The 19,684-nt window shown below is 44.9% G+C and overlaps 2 protein-coding genes across 3 annotated transcripts in view; both read right to left on the minus strand.

Annotated features, from left to right (window-relative positions):
- The window catches only part of LOC141047030 (uncharacterized), a 406,067-nt gene that overhangs the window by 277,126 nt on the left and 109,257 nt on the right, over nt 1-19,684 (minus strand). The window lies entirely within an intron of this gene.
- The window catches only part of LOC141047031 (uncharacterized), a 53,819-nt gene that overhangs the window by 11,706 nt on the left and 22,429 nt on the right, over nt 1-19,684 (minus strand). Inside the window, exons 1-6 of one of the 2 annotated variants that reach the window (XM_073541951.1) lie at nt 14,856-14,990; nt 13,953-14,102; nt 13,644-13,823; nt 13,437-13,560; nt 13,258-13,355; nt 12,969-13,059 (exon numbers count right to left, since the gene is read on the minus strand). In XM_073541951.1, coding sequence (XP_073398052.1) covers nt 12,969-13,059; nt 13,258-13,355; nt 13,437-13,560; nt 13,644-13,823; nt 13,953-14,102; nt 14,856-14,975 — 763 coding nt within the window. In that variant the 5' untranslated portion in view covers nt 14,976-14,990. Of the gene's footprint in view, nt 1-12,968; nt 13,060-13,257; nt 13,356-13,436; nt 13,561-13,643; nt 13,824-13,952; nt 14,103-14,855; nt 14,991-19,684 lie in introns of those variants that run through there. The other variant, XM_073541953.1, reaches the window with a different exon arrangement.

The raw sequence follows: 19,684 nt of genomic DNA on the forward strand, positions 1-19,684 counted from the left end.
TTATGATGCCCGTAACTAATTTTAACCCCTTTCTGCCATATGACGTACTATCCCGTCCATATGCCCTGGGACTTAATTCCCAAGGACAGGATAGTACGTCATATGTGATCAGCAGCGCTCACGGGGGGAGCGCCGCTGATCGCGGCTGGGTGTCAGCTGATTATCACAGCAGACATCCGGCACTATGTGCCAGGAGCGGTCACGGACCGCTCCCGGCACATTAACCTCTGGCACACTGCGATCAAACATGATCGCAGGGTACTGGGGGCATAGGGAAGAATCGCATAGGGAGGGTGCTTCCTGTGTGCTTCCCCAAGACCCTCGGAGCAACGCGATGTGCACCTCCCTGCAGGCCCCCGGATCCAATATTGCCGGAGGGGCCTTCAGGATCCTGCAGGGAGGCGGCTTTCTCAGTGCCTGCTGAGAGCAGGCGCTGAGAAATCCTCCAGCAGTGCCTGTCAGATCGCTGATGTGACACAGTGCACTGCAAATTGTCAGATCAGCGATGTCCCCCTATGAGACACTGTAATAAAGTTTAAAAAAAAAACATTAAAAATACACATATTTAGTATCACCGCGTCCGTAACAACCTGACCTATAAAACTGTCCCAATCGTTAACCCCTTTAAAAAAAAACAAAAGCAAAAAATGCTATAATCACACAGCCGAACAAAAAGTGCAATAACACGCGTTCAAAAAGACTGATATAGGGGGGCGTGGCTATGTAGCGGTGAGAGAGAACGCGTCTGAAGAGAGCTCCTGCCATCCTGATCATATCTGGCCAGCGGTCCCTTATCTGGCGGCGCGGTCGCTGCTTTTTTGGACCCCCCTGGACTCTGTGGAGCTCCTGGCACTGCGCGGGAGAGCAGGGCTGGAATCCGGAGTGCGGTGAGGCTGTAGAGAGCGGGGCGGCCAGCAAGGGGCGGCAGCCATCTTGGAGGCGTGCGCTCTGCCTGTGAGAACCGTGGCGCCGGGTTCCCATCCCTGTTGCGCTGGAGGACGGTGAGCAGACATCCTGAATATTTGTGAGGGGCAAGCGGTGAGTGCCCTGAAAGATTGGGCCCCACTCTCCCTCTTTGTTACGTCACCTGGCCTACCAGCATCATTACTGTAGGGACTTGGATCCCTCCCTCTCAGACTGCTGTCCCTGTGGGGTGCTGGGGATCTCTCCCTGGGCTATAAGGGCCCTTGTCTGCCGCTTGGTGCTGGACATTGCCTCCCTGTGTGACATTGTGGGTCTGTGCTGCTCCCGAAACCCTGCAGCCACCATTTGATAATCTTATTCCATTTATAACCTCGATTCAGGGGACTCCGGAGTGCGCTGTCCCTGATATCCGGCTGTGCCCCATTGCTACTAAAATGAGTCGTTCCAAGGGGTCTGGAACAGCGGCTGAAAGGCTGAAGGAATACGCCAGAGTGGACCATGCCGAAGGTTCAAAATCTCTTTAAAATAATCCTAAACAGTCTCAGCGTAAGAACCGCCCCTCTGAGGGTGGGGAGGACAGTAAGCAAGAAGAATTAACCCTTAAGCAGGCATCTGAACAACTCATGCAGGCCATCTCCTTAACCAGGTTGTCTCTGTCTGGGAAGATAGGGGACGTGCACACAGAGGTGGGAAGCCTCCGACAAGACATGCAAGCCATGAAGGGCCGCATTACGGAGGTGGAAACGTGGGTATCCCAGGTAGAAGACGCCATTACACCCATGGAAGCCAAACTAACGAAGGTGGCAGGCTCTATGAACGCGTGGAGGCAAAAAACAGATGACCTGGAGAATAGGATGCGTCGGAATAACATTCGAATTGTTGGCCTACCGGAGCGCTCGGAAGGACAACATCCGGAGCAATTCCTAGAAGATTGGCTTAAATTCTCCCCAATCTTTGCGGTGGAAAGGGCTCACAGGGTCCCTACTAGGCCTCCACCTCCTGGAGCCCCACCTAGACCTTTTCGGGTGCGTCTCCTCAACTGCAGGGATAGAGACGTGGCTCTGCGTCTGACGAGACAAAAGAGTCCTATCAAGTTCAACAATGCCACGATTTCAATTTTCCCAGACTTCTCTATGGAATTCCAGAAACAACGGGCACAGTTTATGGAGGTCAAAAGACATCTACGGGAGAGGAATGTTATGTACTCGATGATTTACCCTGCCCGGCTCCGGGTGGTCCACGAGGGTTCTACTTTATTTTGTACAGATCCAGCGGAGGCGGCGGAGAGGCTGCGGTCTCACAAAGGGTCTGCTGCAAAGGAATCCTAAGGCATCTATGGCCAGTTGGTATTTTTTCTATTAATCGGCTGATTGGAGCTCTATTCGAAAGCGTCCAAGATACCAACAATACCGGACACTGAATTCAGTGATGGTATCCCCTAGTTTGCTTTGTGATGGGAGTACAGGACTCCGCTCCCGCGTTGTTAGTTGTTTTTTCACTTTGTTTTTTTCCGTTGTGGTTTTTTTTTTTATTTTTTAGGTAGTAATCGCAGTCGACAACAATTTCAGTTTCTAGGTGATGTCTCTAAATTTTGCCAGGGTAGTATCATGCATTATATTCAGAGGAGTAAAACATGGGGTCTGAGTTGATATGTATGACATGGAATGTGAGGGGTATAAAAACCCCTAAAAAAAAGATCAAGGTTTTCTCACAGATCAGACATTATCGCCCTCACATTGTGGCCTTGGTGGAGACACACCTGACTAGGGATACAGCGCGGTGCGTACAGAAGCCTTGGGTACAATGGTCTGTCCATACATTCCACACCAGCTACTCAAGAGGGGTCTCACTGTTGGTACATAAAGATGTTAAATGGGAAGCTAGGGAGACTCGGAGGGACCCTGAGGGTCGTTTTATTTTTGTCCATGCAATGATAAACACCAGGAAATATGTGGTCTTATGTATTTATAATCCTCCACCGGCCCGCATATCCATTCTGCAGAAGGCAATGAGTTTTGCCCTTAATTACCCAGACGCTGATGTTATTTGTATGGGAGACTTTAACATGGTCATGAACAACTGTCTCGATAAATTAAGGATGGATGATGGAGCGACTGGGGGGTCCTCTCCACCGACTACAACCCCGTTGTCATTATTCATGGGGGGTGGCGGGTGGTTGGATTTGTGGAGGGTGCATCATCCTGAGTTAAGGGAATATACCTGCCACTCATCCACTAAACGCTCTCTATCACGCATAGACTACATAATAATAATAATTTTTTATTTATATAGCGCCAACGTATTCCGCAGCACTTTACAAATTAAGCGGGGACATGTGCAGACAATAAATTCAATACAAGTTAAGACAATTTAAACAGTGACATTAGGACTGAGGTCCCTGCTCGCAAGCTTACAATCTACAAGGAAATGGGGGGGGGGGGGGGGACACAGTAGGTGAAAAGTGCTTGTTAATTCTGGTCTGGCAATTATAAAAGGAATTTTCATATAAAGCTGCATGATCCGGTCATCAGCCCGTGTGTTTAAGTGCAATAGTCAAGTATCAAGTGCAGTTATCGTGTGCATGGAGGGTGTGGAGACAGATGAATAGTAGGGTGCAGATTCAGAATAATATTTGGAAGGAGGGAAGAGGGCAAAGTTAGTTTACTGAGTAGTTGATGTGGTAGGCTGTTTGACGAGATGGGTTTTCAAAGCGCGCTTGAATAGGTCGGGGCAAGGTATCAGTCTGATTGTCTGGGGAAGTGCATTCCAGAGAGCTGGAGCAGCACGAGAGAAGTCTTGGAGATGGAGGTGCGAGGTTCGGATTACGGGCGATGTTAGTCTTAGGTCATTTGTAGAACGGAGGGCACGTGTAGGGCGATAGACAGAGATGAGAGAGGAGATATAAGGCGGTGCAGAACAGTGGAGAGCTTTGTGGGTGAGAGAGATGAGTTTATACTGCACCCTGTAGCGAATAGGTAGCCAGTGTAATGACTGGCACAAGATGGAGGCATCGGTGAAGCGGCTGGACAGAAATATGACCCTGGCTGCCGCATTCAAGATGGATTGGAGAGGAGAAAGTTTGGTAAGAGGGAGACCGATCAGAAGAGAGTTGCAGTAGTCCAGACGAGAATGAATAAGAGCGACAGTAAGAGTCTTAGCAGTTTCAAAGGTGAGAAAAGGTCGGATTCTGGAGATGTTTTTAAGATGCAGGTGACAAGAGCGAGTAAGTGATCGGATATAGGGAGTAAAGGAAAGTACAGTGCCGAATATGACCCCAAGACAGCGGGCATGCTGCTTGGAAGTTATGGTTGAAACCTCCAGGGTTATTTCGATGTTAGGTAGAGTGAGGTTAGTAGAGGGGAGAAACACAAGAAGTTCAGTTTTGGAGAGATTTAGTTTCAGATAGAGGGAGGACATGATGTTAGAGACAGCAGACAGACAATCCTTGGTATTTTGAATTAGGGTAGGGGTGATGTCAGGGGAAGAAGTGTATAATTGGGTGTCATCAGCATAGAGATGATACTGGAACCCAAATCTGCTGATTGTTTGTCCAATAGGGGCAGTGTATAGAAAGAAGAGGAGGAGGCCTAGGACTGAGCCCTGTGGGACCCCAATAGTAAGGGGATGAGGAGAGGAAGAGGAGCCAGCAAAAGATACAGTGAAGGAGCGGTCAGAGAGGTAGGAGGAGAACCAGGAGAGGGCTGTGTCCTTGAGGCCTATAGAGCGGAGCATAGTGAGGAGGAGCTGGTGATCCACAGTGTCAAATGCGGCAGAGAGATCCAGGAGAATCAGCAGGGAGCAATGACCATGAGCAATGGCAATGTGGGTGACTGATATAGAACATGGAAGCAGGGGGATCTCAGACCATAGTCCGGTTATCCTTAAATACAAATATGGGCATGTAAACAAAGGGATAGCTTGGAAGTTGAATCCTTTCTGGTTAAAGTTGATGGGACCCCCAGACAGAACGATTGGTCAGTTGCATTGTTTCATCGCATCCCACCCGGAACCTCAAGATATCAATTTACTTTGGGATGCCCTTAAGGCATATCTGAGGGGCTGTTTGTCCTCCACGATCTCTTATATTAAGCGGGTAACTTCGGAGAGGGATGATGAGGTGGAGCAACGACTGAAAGATTGAGAGGCTACATATATATCTAACCAAACCAGTGGGAACAGGAGTGAGTGGTTGGCTACCCAGAGGTTATATACTCAGCATGTGGACACTAAATCTAAACGTAAACTATTCTTTACCCGTCAATCCTATTTCGAATTAGGGAACCAGACGGGCACATTCTTGGCCTATCTGGTGCGCCAACATAACACCTCCAACACGATATTATAGATTCGTAGGGCGGATGGTATATTGGTGTCTTCGACCGAGGAGATTCTTGGCTGTTTTCAGGAATACTACAGGTCATTATATGAATCTAAAAGTGACTCATGACACTTTGGGGTGCCTAGACTATTTATCAGATGTATCATTCCCCACATTAGATCCTGAGCAGCGGGCCCTTATGGACGCTGTGTTCACTGCAGAGGAGATAGAAAATGCCATGACAGACATGGCTTCTGGGAAGGCCCCTGGACCTGATGGGTTCCCTATTGAATTGTATTGGAAGTACCGGGATATATTGACGCCACTTTTGGTGAAGGTATTTCGGGGAATTTAGAAAGGGAATTCTATGCCCGAGTCCTTTTACGAGGCTAACATCATAGTACTGAGCAAGGACGGGAAGGACCCTTTGGAATGTGGATCCTATAGTTCCATTTTGTTTGTGAATGTGGACTATACAATTTTCACCAAGATTCTAGCTACTAGACTGAATTCAATTATATCGAATCTTATACATCCTGATCAAACGGGCTTTATGCCTGGTAAAAGTACTTCCATTAACATCAGAAGAGTCCAGTCAATAGTCCAATATAGCTCCCTAATGCCGGACAACAAACGGCATTGGCATCGTTGGATGCTGCCAAGGCTTTTGACTCTCTTGAATGGCCTTTCCTCTCCGCATATTTGCAAAGGTATGGCTTTGGCAACAAATTTATAACATGGATCAAAGTACTATACGTGAAACCCAAGGCCCGTATTATAATAAATAATTCTATATCTGAGTCTTTTGCATTGCATAGGGTAACCCGTCAGGGTTGCCCTCTTTCCCCAGCCCTCTTCGCCCTTGCGATAGAGGCACTAGCAATACGTATAAGGTCCTCCCCTAACATCCGAGGTATAGATATAGCAGGTCGGGTGGATACCATAGGCCTTTATGCTGATGATATGGTGATATTCTTGAATGATGTGGAAGAAACTTTGCCACAGGTAATATCCCTTATAGATAGATTCAGTAAATATTCAGGTTTATATATAAATTGGGAGAAGTCTGCCCTGTTACCCCTTTCCCATGCCCCGATGCCCCAGCTAGAAGCTCTCTCCTCGCTACCTACTGTATCTAGTTTTAAATATTTGGGCATCCATATATCTAACAATAGTATGCTTGATCTACAACTTAATGTCCACCCATTGTTGGAACTAGTTAAAGTTAAATATGCATCCTTGAGTAGGCTCCCATTATCTGTGGCTGGACGCATTAACCTGATGATATTACTCCCTAAATTTAGCTACTCGCTTCAGCACAGTGCGGTAGCGGTGCCCAAGTCCTTTTTTGTTAATCTCAATTCCCTGGTCACGTCATTTATATGGGGGAAAACTAGGTCCAAACTTAAACTGTCCACATTACAAAGACCAAAGAAGGGAGGTGGGGCGTCATTGCCAGATTTTTTCCTATATTACTTTGCTGGGCAGGCTAAAGCTTTAAGTAAATGGATGTCGGGTAATTGTCTCCCCAATTTTGAAAGTCACTTGCTCCACGCTGCACAAGCGGATTGCCCATTAGGTTTCCTGGAGTTGGAGAAAACTAATGTCCCACGTCTGTCACCCTTGCTCCGGCTGGCACGATTAATATAGAGACAAATCAAGAACGTAATTGGGTTTAAAGATTTTATAGCTGAAATTCCCCTGTGGAATAATAACTATTTTCCGGGGTTGTTGGATCATCCGTCCAATGCTTTTTGGATTCAGTATGGCGTCTCTTCAATGGGAGACTTGTATGACCAAGGGATCTTAAAATATTTTGAACAATTACAGGCCACACATGATAATCCGAGATCTCAATTTTTTCGCTATCTGCAGCTGAGATCGGCTCTTCAATCACATATGAGGGATAGGGGTGTGGACCGTACTATTTAATCTTTACCACTGATAGGAATCCTTAATTCGCAGGGTCCCCAGGGTCTCATCTCCTCTTTGTATACGTACATGCTATCAGTAGGGGAAGAATCGGCCGTAAGCTCTATTGAGAGGAAGTGGGAACGACTCATCCCTAATACGCAAAGAGAGGAGTGGGAGGAGATTCTAGAGTCTCCGACTGAAGTATCACCATCTATTAATAACAGAATGATACAATTAATGTATATATAATAAATCAATCATATTTGACTCCGTTGCGACTTTTTAGGATGGGTCGGCTTCAATCATCAGAATGTATGCGATGTCACTCGCCAGATGCTGATTTTATTCATATGATATGGTAGTGTCCCATTATCCTACATTACTGGAAAGAGGTGACTACACTACTGACATCCCTGGTACAGACCCCTGTCCCTCTAGAGCCATTGGTCTGCTTGTTTGGGGTATGGGGGGAGGAGACTTGTGATTGCTATACTGGGGTCTTCCTACGCGAGACGCTGTTTATGGAACGGAAGGTGCTGGCACTGCGGTGGATGGGGGGGGTTCATGTCCTTCCCTTAGATTCTGGATCGAGTTGGTAAATTCGATTGTTCCATATGAGCGCACGTTATACCAAAACAGGGGATGCCTGGGTAAATTGGAAAAGATTTGGGAGAGGTGGAATTCCTCTCACCTCACTTTACAAGGCTGAGACATCACACGCGACATAATATGATATAGGAGACCAGGCTGCGGAAATAGTAGATACTAGTTGATGTAGTGGTAGTTGTAGTTTAGGAATTTTAGTTAGATTTTATTTCTGAGTGATATAACAAGTTTTGTGAAATTGGATTGATATACATGCTGGAAAATGTATAGGCAATTATCCTTCATGTGTGCTTGGAAAGATATGTACATATCACCTTGTTTATAAGAGTGTGCAATTTCTCTGTATTGTATTTTACAATGGACGGGAACATGTGTGGTATGTATAATGCTTGTTATCATAAGCCATTGTGTATGTTGTACATTCTTTGTGTCCTGAGGTTCAATAAACGAATTTAAAAAAAAAAAGACTGATATAAATAAACATGGTACCGCTGAAGACGTCATCTTGTCCCGCAAAAAACGAGCCATCACACAGGGTCATCGGCAAAAAAATAAAAAGGTTATAGCTCGCAGAATAAAGCAATGCAAAAATAATTATAAAATTAAAGAATAATTGAATAAAACCGCTTTATCAATTTTACCACACGTGGAACAGTGTAAACGCCCTCCAAAAGAAATTCATGAAATGCTGGTTTTTATTCATTCTGTGTCCCAAAAATCGGAATAAAAAGCGATCAAAAAATGTCACGTGCCCGAAAATGGTACCAATAAAAACGTCAACTCGTCCCACAAAAAATAAGACCTCACATGACTCGGTGGGTCAAAATATGGAAATATTATAGCTCTCAAAATGTGGTGATGCAAAAACTATTTTTTGCAATAAAAAGCGTCTTTTAGCGTGTGACAGCTGCCAACCATAAAAACCCGCCATAAATAGTAAATCAAACCCCCCCGCTATCACCCCCTTAGTTAGGGAAAAATAATAAAATTGAAAAAACTTATTTCTTTCCATTTTCCCATTAGGGTTAGGGCTAGGTTTGGGATTAGTAATAGAGTTAGAATTGGGGGGTTTCCACTGTTTGGGTACATCAGGTGCTCTCCAAACGCGACATGGCGTCTGATCTCAATTCCAGCCAATTCTGCGTTGAAAAAGACAAACGGCGCTCCTTCCCTTCCAAGCTCTGCCATGCGCCCAAACAGTGGTTTACCCCCACATATGGGGTATCAGCGAACTCAGGACAAATTGCACAATAACTTTTGGGGTCCTGTCTCCCTTGGAAAAATAAAATTTTGGGGTAAAAAGATCATTATTTTTAAAAAATATGTTTTAATTTTATTGCTGTACGTTATAAACTTCTGTGAAGCCCTTGGGGGTTCAAAATTCTCACCACACATCTACATAAGTTCCTTGGGGGGTCTACTTTCCAAAATGGTGTCATTTGTGGGGGGTTTCCACTGTTTAAGCACATCAGGGGCTCTCCAAATGCGTTATGACGTCCGATCTCAATTCCAGCCAATTTTGCATTGAAAAAGTCAAACGGCGCTCCTTCCTTTCCAAGCTCTGCCATGCGCCGAAACAGTGGTTCCCCCCCACATATCAGGTATCAACGTACTCAGGACAAATTGCACAATACCTTTTGCTGTCCAATTTCTCCTGTTACCCTTGGTAAAAAAAAATTGTACCTCAAGTAATTTTTTTGTAAAAAAACGTTAAATGTTCATTTTTTTTAAAACATTTAAAAAATTCCGGTGAAGCACCTGAACCGTTAATAAATTTCTTGAATGTGGTTTTGAGCACCCTGAGGGCTTGAGGGGTGGAGTTTAAAGAATGGTGTCACTTTTGGGTATTTTCTAACGTATAGACCCTTCAAAGTGACTTCAAATGTAATGTGGTCTCTAAAAAATATGGTGTTGCAAAAATGAGAAATCGCTGGTCAACTTTTAACCCTTATAACTTCCTAACAAAAAAAAATTTGGTTCCAAGGTTGTACTGATGTATGTTAGAAATGTGGGAAATGTTATCTATTAAGTATTTTGGTGCCATATCTCTGTGATTTAAGGGCATAAAAATTTGAAGTTGGAAAATTGCGAAATTTTCAAAATTTTCGCCATATTTCCGTTTTTTCACACATAAACGCAAGTTATATGAATGAAATTTTACCATTATCTTGAAGTACAACATGCCATGAAAAAACAGTGTCAGAATCACCAGGATCTATGGAAGCGTTCCAGAGTTATTACCTCATAAAGGGACAGTGGTCAGAATTGTAAAAATTGGCCCGGTCATTAACGTGCAAACCACCCTTGGGGGTTAAACCAAAACAAATGTTACTCCCCCAGGGGGAAATCCCATACAACTGAGATGTACGTATATTCTTCCCATTTATTCTTATTTTTTCCATTTTTCCTATCTGTGTTACTTCCTCTTATGACCTAGTGTATACCTCTCCAATATAACAATAGTGAAATCCTATTATATAATATTTTTATTTATATCCCTGTCTCTCAGCTGTTGCTTGGGACAAACATATCTCGTTGAACACATTCTGGCTTCATATCTATGAACCTTTGTTCGCCCCTCCCTTTCGTTAATTTCTTTCATAGGTGGATTAACATTTTTAATTTTTTGGTTTGATTTCAGTATGATTTAACATTAGGTCTCCTCCTTCCCCGCCACTAAATAACCAGGGTTAACGTGTTCTGGGCTGCAACAGGCAGTCCAATTTTTGCCAAGGGTGTCTATGATGCCCATAGTATATTTTAAAAAAATGTACCCCCCATGGGGAAATGTTTGTCAGACCATACACTTAGTGTATGGGCATTACGAGTCAAGGAGACCCGCTCCTTTGTAATGGGACATTTTGCTTTAGGCAGTCCTCCTCCATATTTTGTCCAAGGGGGGATTGGGGTGCATGCAAATTTGGGTCAAGGCGGCCCTTGCATTCAATGCATAAGGAAACTGTATGGCAGGACCAACTGAAGACTGTGAAGTGGGTTTTCATGTGACCTTCCAGTATCTGGGTTCAAAGGCTTATTGGGGTTCAATGAGTGGAACAGGCTGCCACGAGAGCTGGTGAGTTCTCTTCAATAGAAGTCTTAAAACAGAGGCTGTCTGGGATGATTTAGCGAATCCTGCTTTGAGCAGGGGGTTGGACCAGATGGCCCAGGAGGACTTTTCCAACTCTACGATTCTATGACTTGATATCAGGGCAGGCCTTACATTCAATGCAACATTTTTTCAGGAGGCCCTCCTGTACCTCTCGTGAAAGGGGTATTGGGGTGCGTTGTAATTCTTGGCAGCCCAGCCACTCTCTGCATAGGCAATAACAGCATAGAAGACCCACTGTTTAATAATGGCCCTTTAAGCAGATTAGTGCTGCCTGATGCCCCTGTAAAAATAGGCTCTGTGACTTTAAAAGTCCCTCCTTCAGAAATGAAACAAGATGTGTCTGCTTATGTGTCACACAACACATGGCAGCTAGGGTTGTTAAATGTTACAATGACATTTTCAAACATTTTTAGACCTTAAAAGGACCTCCGGGGGAGGGGGGGGGATCGCGGTAAAAATGCTTGGGTCTCCCATAGACTAACATCGGGCTTGTTTTTCTGTCCGAGTACCCGAGTATTCCAATTTGCTTGACCCGAACAACGAGCACCCGAGCATTTCAGTGCTCGCTCATCACTAGTCCTGACCAGAAGAGTAGAGAAAGTATTAGTGCCCCCATTTCAGGAGAGATTGTGCAGTAATCTGAATTCCTTAGTATTGAAAACATAATGGAATTTATGATGTGTAGTGAATCCATGAAACCAGGGCTCGAGCCACGCCAACACATCTCCTGCAGGCGTGAATAAATGTATATTACAGCCATCAGCCACACACAGCTTAGAGATATATCATGGCACAGTGTAATGGTTTTCCTGTAGTTTATCACAATCCTCCTTGAAAAGTCAGGATAAAAGGAAACTCTGTTGTTATTGTACAGAAATTCACACTTGGCCTCACTGAACATTCAACGTTACCGATCACAAAAGTGAAGTTTGGCCAGAAAGACTGGACCTGGTCTTGTAGGGACCATATGAGCACATTCAGCAGCACAGAAGGGAGAGAAGGTAGATTCATCCAATAAGATATCAGGGATCTAGGAAGACAACAGCATCATTACCCTCCGCTCTCTCTTACAGGGCCATCATAATATTTTTATTCAAGTGATTTTCTAACTTGTCAGCACATTCTATGTACACTGTCATTTGGCTTTGTTGTTTACAGATCTGGGCAGGTAATGGTCTGCGTCTTTAATCCCAGGTCGTAGGTAGATCCTCCAGGGTGTAACTTCTATAGGAAAGGACTTTCAATGACCAACGTCATTTGAACCGTTTTGGATGGAGGAGAATGTTGTGGTCTAGCGGCAAAATGCTGATCAGACGATTGTGATATGGCCAGATGTCACCGTTGTGGTTAGTGGAACTACTGTGACATGAACCACGGAGAGCCTGGAGGGACATGACTAAGCGATCCCCTGACTATTCACTAGAGCATCTGATGGTGAGGTTAGATTTGGCTCTCGATGAATGCCAGGTGCTACTCCAGCGCAGACCAACGGCCGCGCAGCAGCTGGACCCGAAGGGCAGACTGGATGGAGCAGCAGGCAGAGCTGGGATCAGAGGGCAGCAGACAGAGTTTGTGCCAGAGTGCAGCAAACAGGATTAGCTTCAGAGTGCAGCAAGCAGAATTAGCTTCAGAGTGCAGCAAGCAGGATTAGCTTCAGAGTGCAGCAAGCGGGATTAGCTTCAGAGTGCAGCAAGCGGGATTAGCTTCAGAGTGCAGCAGGCGGGATTTGTACCGGTATGCAACCTTACACAACAAAGACTGAAACAGGAAGGTTGCTCAAGCACCTCCCCAGAGGAGAGGAAGCAATATACACATAATGCCTCAAAACCACTGGCTGGGGAGGAAATAGCAAGAGCACACGCTGGACATTTAAGAGGGCGGGAGCGCGCGCGTGCCCTTAAAGCATGGCCAGAGACCTGGCTGGAAGTGCTGCTGGGAGCATGAGGAAGAGAGGAACCAACTGCAGCACGGGTGAGTGAGCTGACATGCTGGTAACTCAACATGGTGCTAACATCGGACTACACCATCAATAAAGCCGCCACAGATGACAGGTGAGAAGATTCTCTGACCTCTCTATATTTTGTGGTTACTACTCACCTGGGTAGTCATATGTAGGAATCTCCTCTTTACACCACTCATCACCCCTCACATATGTCTCTGTAGTATTAATATGGGTCAGATCTTCACCCTGAAACAAATATTGTAAAAGTCACAGACAGATGGAGAAGTCCCATCTATGATCAGCTCTAATCCTGCCATCTCCACCGCTCTCATTACACAAGTATAAAACATATAATACTGGTGGATAAAACAAGACTGAGCACAAGACCTTCACAGCCGTCTACACCTCATAGGGGAGATCTCATGACACCTTCTCTCCATCTACCTGATGATCCTGAGGAACATTGGGATCTTCTTGTTTACAGTCCTGTGGAAGAAGAGGATGGAGACATCTCTCTGGTGTTGTCCTCTTACTGGATAGATCTGGAGGAAACACAGAGGGACTGAATTCATTCTTTACATACAGATAATTATAGGCCGTGTGTATTTAGACCTGTCTATTACCTGGTGATGTGAGGGGCTGGGGAACCTCCATCATGACATCCTTGTACAGATCTTTGTGTCCTTCTAAATACTCCCACTCCTCCATGGAGAAATAGACAGCAACATCCTGACACCTTATAGGAACCTGACACATACAATGATACAGTCATCCCCCCGATCTCTTCACAGCGTTACTGTATAATGTCCCAGCATTCCCAGCAGTGTCACCTCTCCAGTCAGCAGCTCAATCATCTTGTAGGTGAGGTCTAGGATCTTCTGGTCATTGATGTCCTCATGTATCAGGGGGTGAGGTGGAGGCCTTGTGATTGGGCTCAGGGGTCTTCTCCATCCCTCAGACACAGGGTCCTGACAGCGCTCACTAGAGGTCTTCTTCACTACTGTGTAATCCTGGTTATGGAGAGACACATTAATAAATCTCACTACAGACATTTCCAGAGTCCTCACCTCTCCAGTTCTGTCCATCTGTTATTCCCACAGATAAGAATGATGTAATGTGACGTCATCAGAATCTCTCACCTCTCCAGTAAGCCGGAAGAGGATCTCTAGGGTGAGGTGTAATATCCTCTCCGCCATCTTGTCTCTGTCCAGATCCATCCTTGATGAGTAAATCAGGAAAATTCTCTTCTGTAGAAGATCTTCACTGAGAGGATCCGATATTGTAGAGACCTGAATGAGAAGATGAGCCGATGTAACATCATAAAAATCCTGTGTAATAATACAATTACTGGAGATAATAAGGGAAACATATGAGGAGATTTATTATTTTACAGTATTTAGTTTCCTTCTTTACATCTACTAATAAAACCTATATATTTAGGCCACAGACAACAAGCAGTTTCTCCCTCGGAGTCGGCAGCTGAATACGTTCCTCATAGACTCATCTTCCATAACGCTAATTCTCGTCTCATTTCCCGACACTGGAATCGGCATTAGCAATACTGCAGGAGATATTCATTACACGGGACAGGAGAAATAACCACTTCATGGTGAGGACGACATCTTCATCTTCTACTACGGCTCTAGAAACATATTTGGCCAGAGTCCGTCACTGACTCCATCCCCACCGGCCGTCTATATGAAGGTTTCCCGTCTTCCCCGCACTGTAATCTTCTATCACGTTAGATCTCAGGTCTGAGTCACACACAGAAGTTTGAGGCTTTTAGAAAATATTTTTTGTAAGAACAAGACAGGAGATATCTGAAGCCAATGTCTCCATGTACAGAGATTGTTTCCTATGGATATGATGTGTTTAGCATTTTCTTGTAGGCTTCCATATGGAAAACACCAAAAACAACAAAAATTGGGGATGGAGGATTTCTAGGAACATTATACTGTGTGTGCGAACCAAGAAAGGCACCGTACTATTAGACTAACACGTTTCTTTAAAAAAAACCCTAAATATAACATTTCTGTACCAACCCCACAATCTGTGACTCTTCGGGGTAAATCGCTCTCTCGCCATTGGATTAGAGCTGATACTATGGAGCTAAAGAGAATAAACAGACTTTCTGTCCCCTCCATAAATGGGCACTTTCCCATGTTTGTCAGAACTGTCCGAGGATTATTAGAGGGGATAGTTTCCCCCAATTAGAAGGAACACCTGTGGATATTGGGGTCTTTACCTGCTACAGTCCTGGTGTGGAGCCTCCACCCGCAGAGCCGCACTCCACATATATGGCCGCTCTGTGCGCACAGGACCTGTGATGAGGTCACAGGAGGGGAGGAGTCAGGGGGTCACATGATCAGAGGCCTCAGTGTATGCAGGACTCTGCTGTGCTGGTTGTCATGGTGCTGGATGAGGAGAAGTTTATGTGTGAGGTCAGGAGGGGTTTACAGGGGGGATGTAGCAGAGCCGTGTGTGTACGAGGTGTACGGAGCAGAGCCGTGTGTGTACGAGGTGTACGGAGCGGAGCCGTGTGTGTACAAGGTGTACGGAGCGGAGCCGTGTGTGTACAGGGTGTAGGAGTGCACACCTGTGTTTGGACCCCTGTGTGTGCAGCGCAGTGTGTGTACAGACCCCTGTGCGTTGATCCCTTTGTGTATGCTGTATACCCCCAGCTTCGGTCACAGACCCCGCGGCTCTATCCCCCTGTAGAACTGACCCCGGACACACACGGTAAAACTGCGGTTGTCGGTCTCTCGTCTCTCGCACATACACTGATAACATAAGATGGAGACAGACGAATCCTCCTACAAAACGTGAGAACAAAGTCATTACTACAGGACTGTATGAGAAAGGGATTTATTCTACAAGAAACACTGGGGCCACAATGAGAGAATCCGGGCCCCGTGGCTGGATACTCCGGGCCCCCGCGTGTTAGGACCAGACGGGGTCTTTGTCCCTGGAGATTCTCTACTCGGTATAATGAGACTCTGATCTTGGTCATATAAAGAGGGTTGGAGTAAAATAGAAACTGCCTGAATATGAGACCTTGTCTGATCTCTGTGTCCGGTGTTAGAACTCTGGAGATCGCGCTATTCTCCTGTATAATGGGGCTGGGGCCCGAATATTCCTGTACAGGGGTCTCTGGAGAGATAATCCCACCCCAGAATTCTGGATTGGGGGAAGGGAAAAGTGATTGGGGACATTTTACTCTAATTTCCCTTCATAAAAACTGTAATAAAAAATAACTGATTAATAAAAGTGTTTTGTTTCCCCCATTTTGCCTGTAGGAGAGGTAAAGAGCTGCGGCTGAAGCTGCTTTATCTCCAGAAGGCGACAGAAGAGCTCATACGTGTATCTGAAAAAAACACATATGAACCCAATTAAGCAAAATAGATAATCTTTATTTGATAAAAATTACACACATTACATTAAGATTAAAAGGTGGGAAACCCAAGTGAAGATACCACCCCCCACATACCTGTTACTAGGAGGTTGCACGTATCAAAAACTCCCCACTAATCGCTTTTCAATAGCTAATGGTAGTGACAAGTATTAACTACAAAGCAAAGTTGTGCCAATAAAACCGCCAGTCACATAGAAAATACCTAAGTGCAAGACAAACTTTAACCTTCTGTGGATGGTGATATCTTCCCCTACGCACGTTTCGGCAATCAGCCTTCTTTTTGATATGTGCAACCTCCTAGTAGCAGGTATGTGGGGGGTGGTATCTTCACTTGGGTTTCCCACCTTTTAATCTTAATGTAATGTGTGTAATTTTTAGCAAAAAAAGATTAATCAATTGGATTTAATACAGGAGGTGTTTTAAAATGCTCCGTTGTTGGACTTCAACACTTTTGCTAATAAGAAGAGCTCATACCCAGATGTGTGAAAAAAGTTACAATATCAGGACCGAAAAAAACCGACGAGTGCGTTTTTATGCGAGTACAATCCGATTTTTCACACCTAGCATCCAATTTACATCAGATTGCAATGCAATTTTAACATGAGCTTTTACATAGAGCAATTCTCTCTGTCATTTACACATCGATTTATTTATGCACCTAAATTAAATGGGAATGACTGGTGATATCAACTTCCTGTTTGTGGCACATTAGTATATGGGAGGGGGAAAATTTTCAAGATGGGAGGTGACCATTGCGGCCATTTTGAAGTCGGCCATTTTGGATCCAACTTTATTTTTTCCAATAGGAAGAGGGTCATGTGACACATCAAACTTATTGAGAATTTCACAAGGAAAACAATGGTGCGCTTGGCTTTAACGTAACTCTTTTTTCATGAGTTATTGCAGTGCTAAAATGTCAAATGACCATCGGGAACCCATATTGGTAGCCTGTCTTTAAGGACTCCTTTAAGACAACCTGTCTTTGAAGATCCTTTTAAGACTTCATTAAGAAATATTTGACAGTAACAGACCAGTCTTTATAAGGTATTAAGTGTGTAAGTCTTTGTATTAAGGTAGACTATTCCATGCCAGGAAGCTTTTAGGAACATTTTATGTAATGATGAATTTGGGGTAGATTGACATCTGAAGAGCTGGCCACTCAGAAGAAAGATACTATACTGGACAAATAGAATTTGTTACAGCTTATGAACACTGGGTTACGCAAACATTTTTTCAAGAGTAAAGCCCCGTCACACACAGAAAGTTTTGTGACGCAACAGCGATCTCACCAGTGACATCGCTGTGTGTGACACGTATCAGCGACCGGCCCCCCCACCGGGTATCGCAAATCGTGCTCGAATGCCCTGGACATTTTTTTGATCGTCGGTCTCCTGCTGGCCAGCACCCATAGCTGCGTATGGCAGGCGGGAGACCAGCGATCAGCGAGCTGGATGCTGGTTTCCAATGTAAACCGCGGGTAACTAAGGGCGCGCATCAGAAACCCGCTGTTTACCTTGGTTACCAGCTCCCTGCACCAGCACACTGGTATCTAAGGTACACAGTGGGTAACTAAGCGACGTGCGCGCTTGTTACCCGTGTCGTCGCTGTCCTGATCGTTGCTGAGATCTGCCTGTTTGGCAGCTCACCAGCGATCATGTAGCGACACACCAGCGATCCCGACAAGGTCATATCGTTGTCGGGATCGCTGGTGCATCGCTATGTGTGACGGGGCCCTAAGATATAAACCAGTGAAGATTTCAGCTAGCAGAAGCCTGTAAACTATAGATCGGAAGGGGACGCCCATGTGGATCTATAGTGTACATATCCCAGGAATTCTTTCTTCACCGTTTGGCTTCTCACGGTTGACGTTATGGATAGATGATGCTTTTTCATGGTGAAGTTTTTCGTGTGTAGTGTATAATGTAAGTACTTAACCTTTGTAATGTACATTATGCAAAAGCGTACGCTATATCACACTATTTCCTATTTACTGTAATCATTGAATTGTAATAAAATTAATCACCTTCTTTAAAGCCGTATCCGATCCCCTTGAATACTTGGCAAAACAGTTATTTACAAGTTTCTCTTTGTTTACGGCCATTGACATCTCACAGAGGCTAACACGTGAGGAGCGGATAGAAATTGCGTTGATGTCTGGTGAATGCAGTATCTGGGTCATTGCAGCAGATTTCAATGCAAGATACCTTGCGCAAGAAAACTGTCCCATTTTATTTAGCTGTATCCATATAAACGGTCCACCCAAAAAAGTTTGCCTTATCACTGAACATAATGCTCTGTGTAAACTGAGGGTCCTGTTCCATTTTTTGTTTTGCACATTCTGCAAATTCAACATGCCGATCTGGGTCACCAACCATTCCCATTTTATTTAGGTGTATCCATATAAATGGCCCCCAATGTATATATATATATATACACTCACTGGCCACTTTATTAGGTACACCTGTCCAACTGTGTGTTAAGACTTAATTTCAAATCAGCCAATCACATGGCGGCAACTCAGTGCATTTAGGCATGTAGACATGGTCAAGACAATCTCCTGCAGTTCAAACCGAGCATCAGTATGGGGAAGAAAGGTGATTTGAGTGCCTTTGAACGTGGCATGATTGTTGGTGCCAGAAGGGCTGGTCTGAGAATTTCAGAAACTGCTGATCTACTGGGATTTTCACGCACAACCATCTCTAGGGTTTACAGAGAATGGTCCGAAAAAGAAAAAAAATCCAGTGAGCGGCAGTTCTGTGGCCGGAAATGCCATGTTGATGCCAGAGGTCAGAGGCGAATGGGCAGACTGGTTCGAGCTGATAGAAAGGCAACAGTGACTCAAATTGCCACACGTTACAACCAAGGTAGGCAGAAGAGCATCTCTGAACGCACAGTGCGTCGAACTTTGAGGCAGATGGGCTACAGCAGCAGAAGACCACACTGGGTACCACTCCTCTCAGCTAAGAACAGGAAACTGAGGCTACAATTTGCACAAGCTCATCGAAATTGGACAGTAGAAGATTGGAAAAACGTTGCCTGGTCTGATGAGTCTCGATTTCTGCTGCGACATTCGGATGGTAGGGTCAGAATTTGGCGTAAACAACATGAAAGCATGGATCCATCCTGCCTTGTATCAACGGTTCAGGCTGGTGGTGGTGGTGTCATGGTGTGGGGAATTTTTTCTGGGCACTCTTTGGGCCCCTTGGTACCAATTGAGCATCGTTGCAACGCCACAGCCTACCTGAGTATTGTTGCTGACCATGTCCATCCCTTTATGACCACAATGTACCCAACATCTGATGGCTACTTTCAGCAGGATAATGCGCCATGTCATAAAGCTCGAATCATCTCAGATTGGTTTCTTGAACATGACAATGAGTTTACTGTACTCAAATAGCCTCCTCAGTCACCAGATCTCAATCTAATAGAGCATCTTTGGGATGTGGTGGAACGGGAGAT

The sequence above is a fragment of the Dendrobates tinctorius genome, unplaced genomic scaffold (assembly GCF_039654945.1).
Source record: "Dendrobates tinctorius isolate UK_male_01 unplaced genomic scaffold, ASM3965494v1 ptg000126l, whole genome shotgun sequence".
NCBI lineage: Eukaryota > Metazoa > Chordata > Amphibia > Anura > Dendrobatidae > Dendrobates > Dendrobates tinctorius.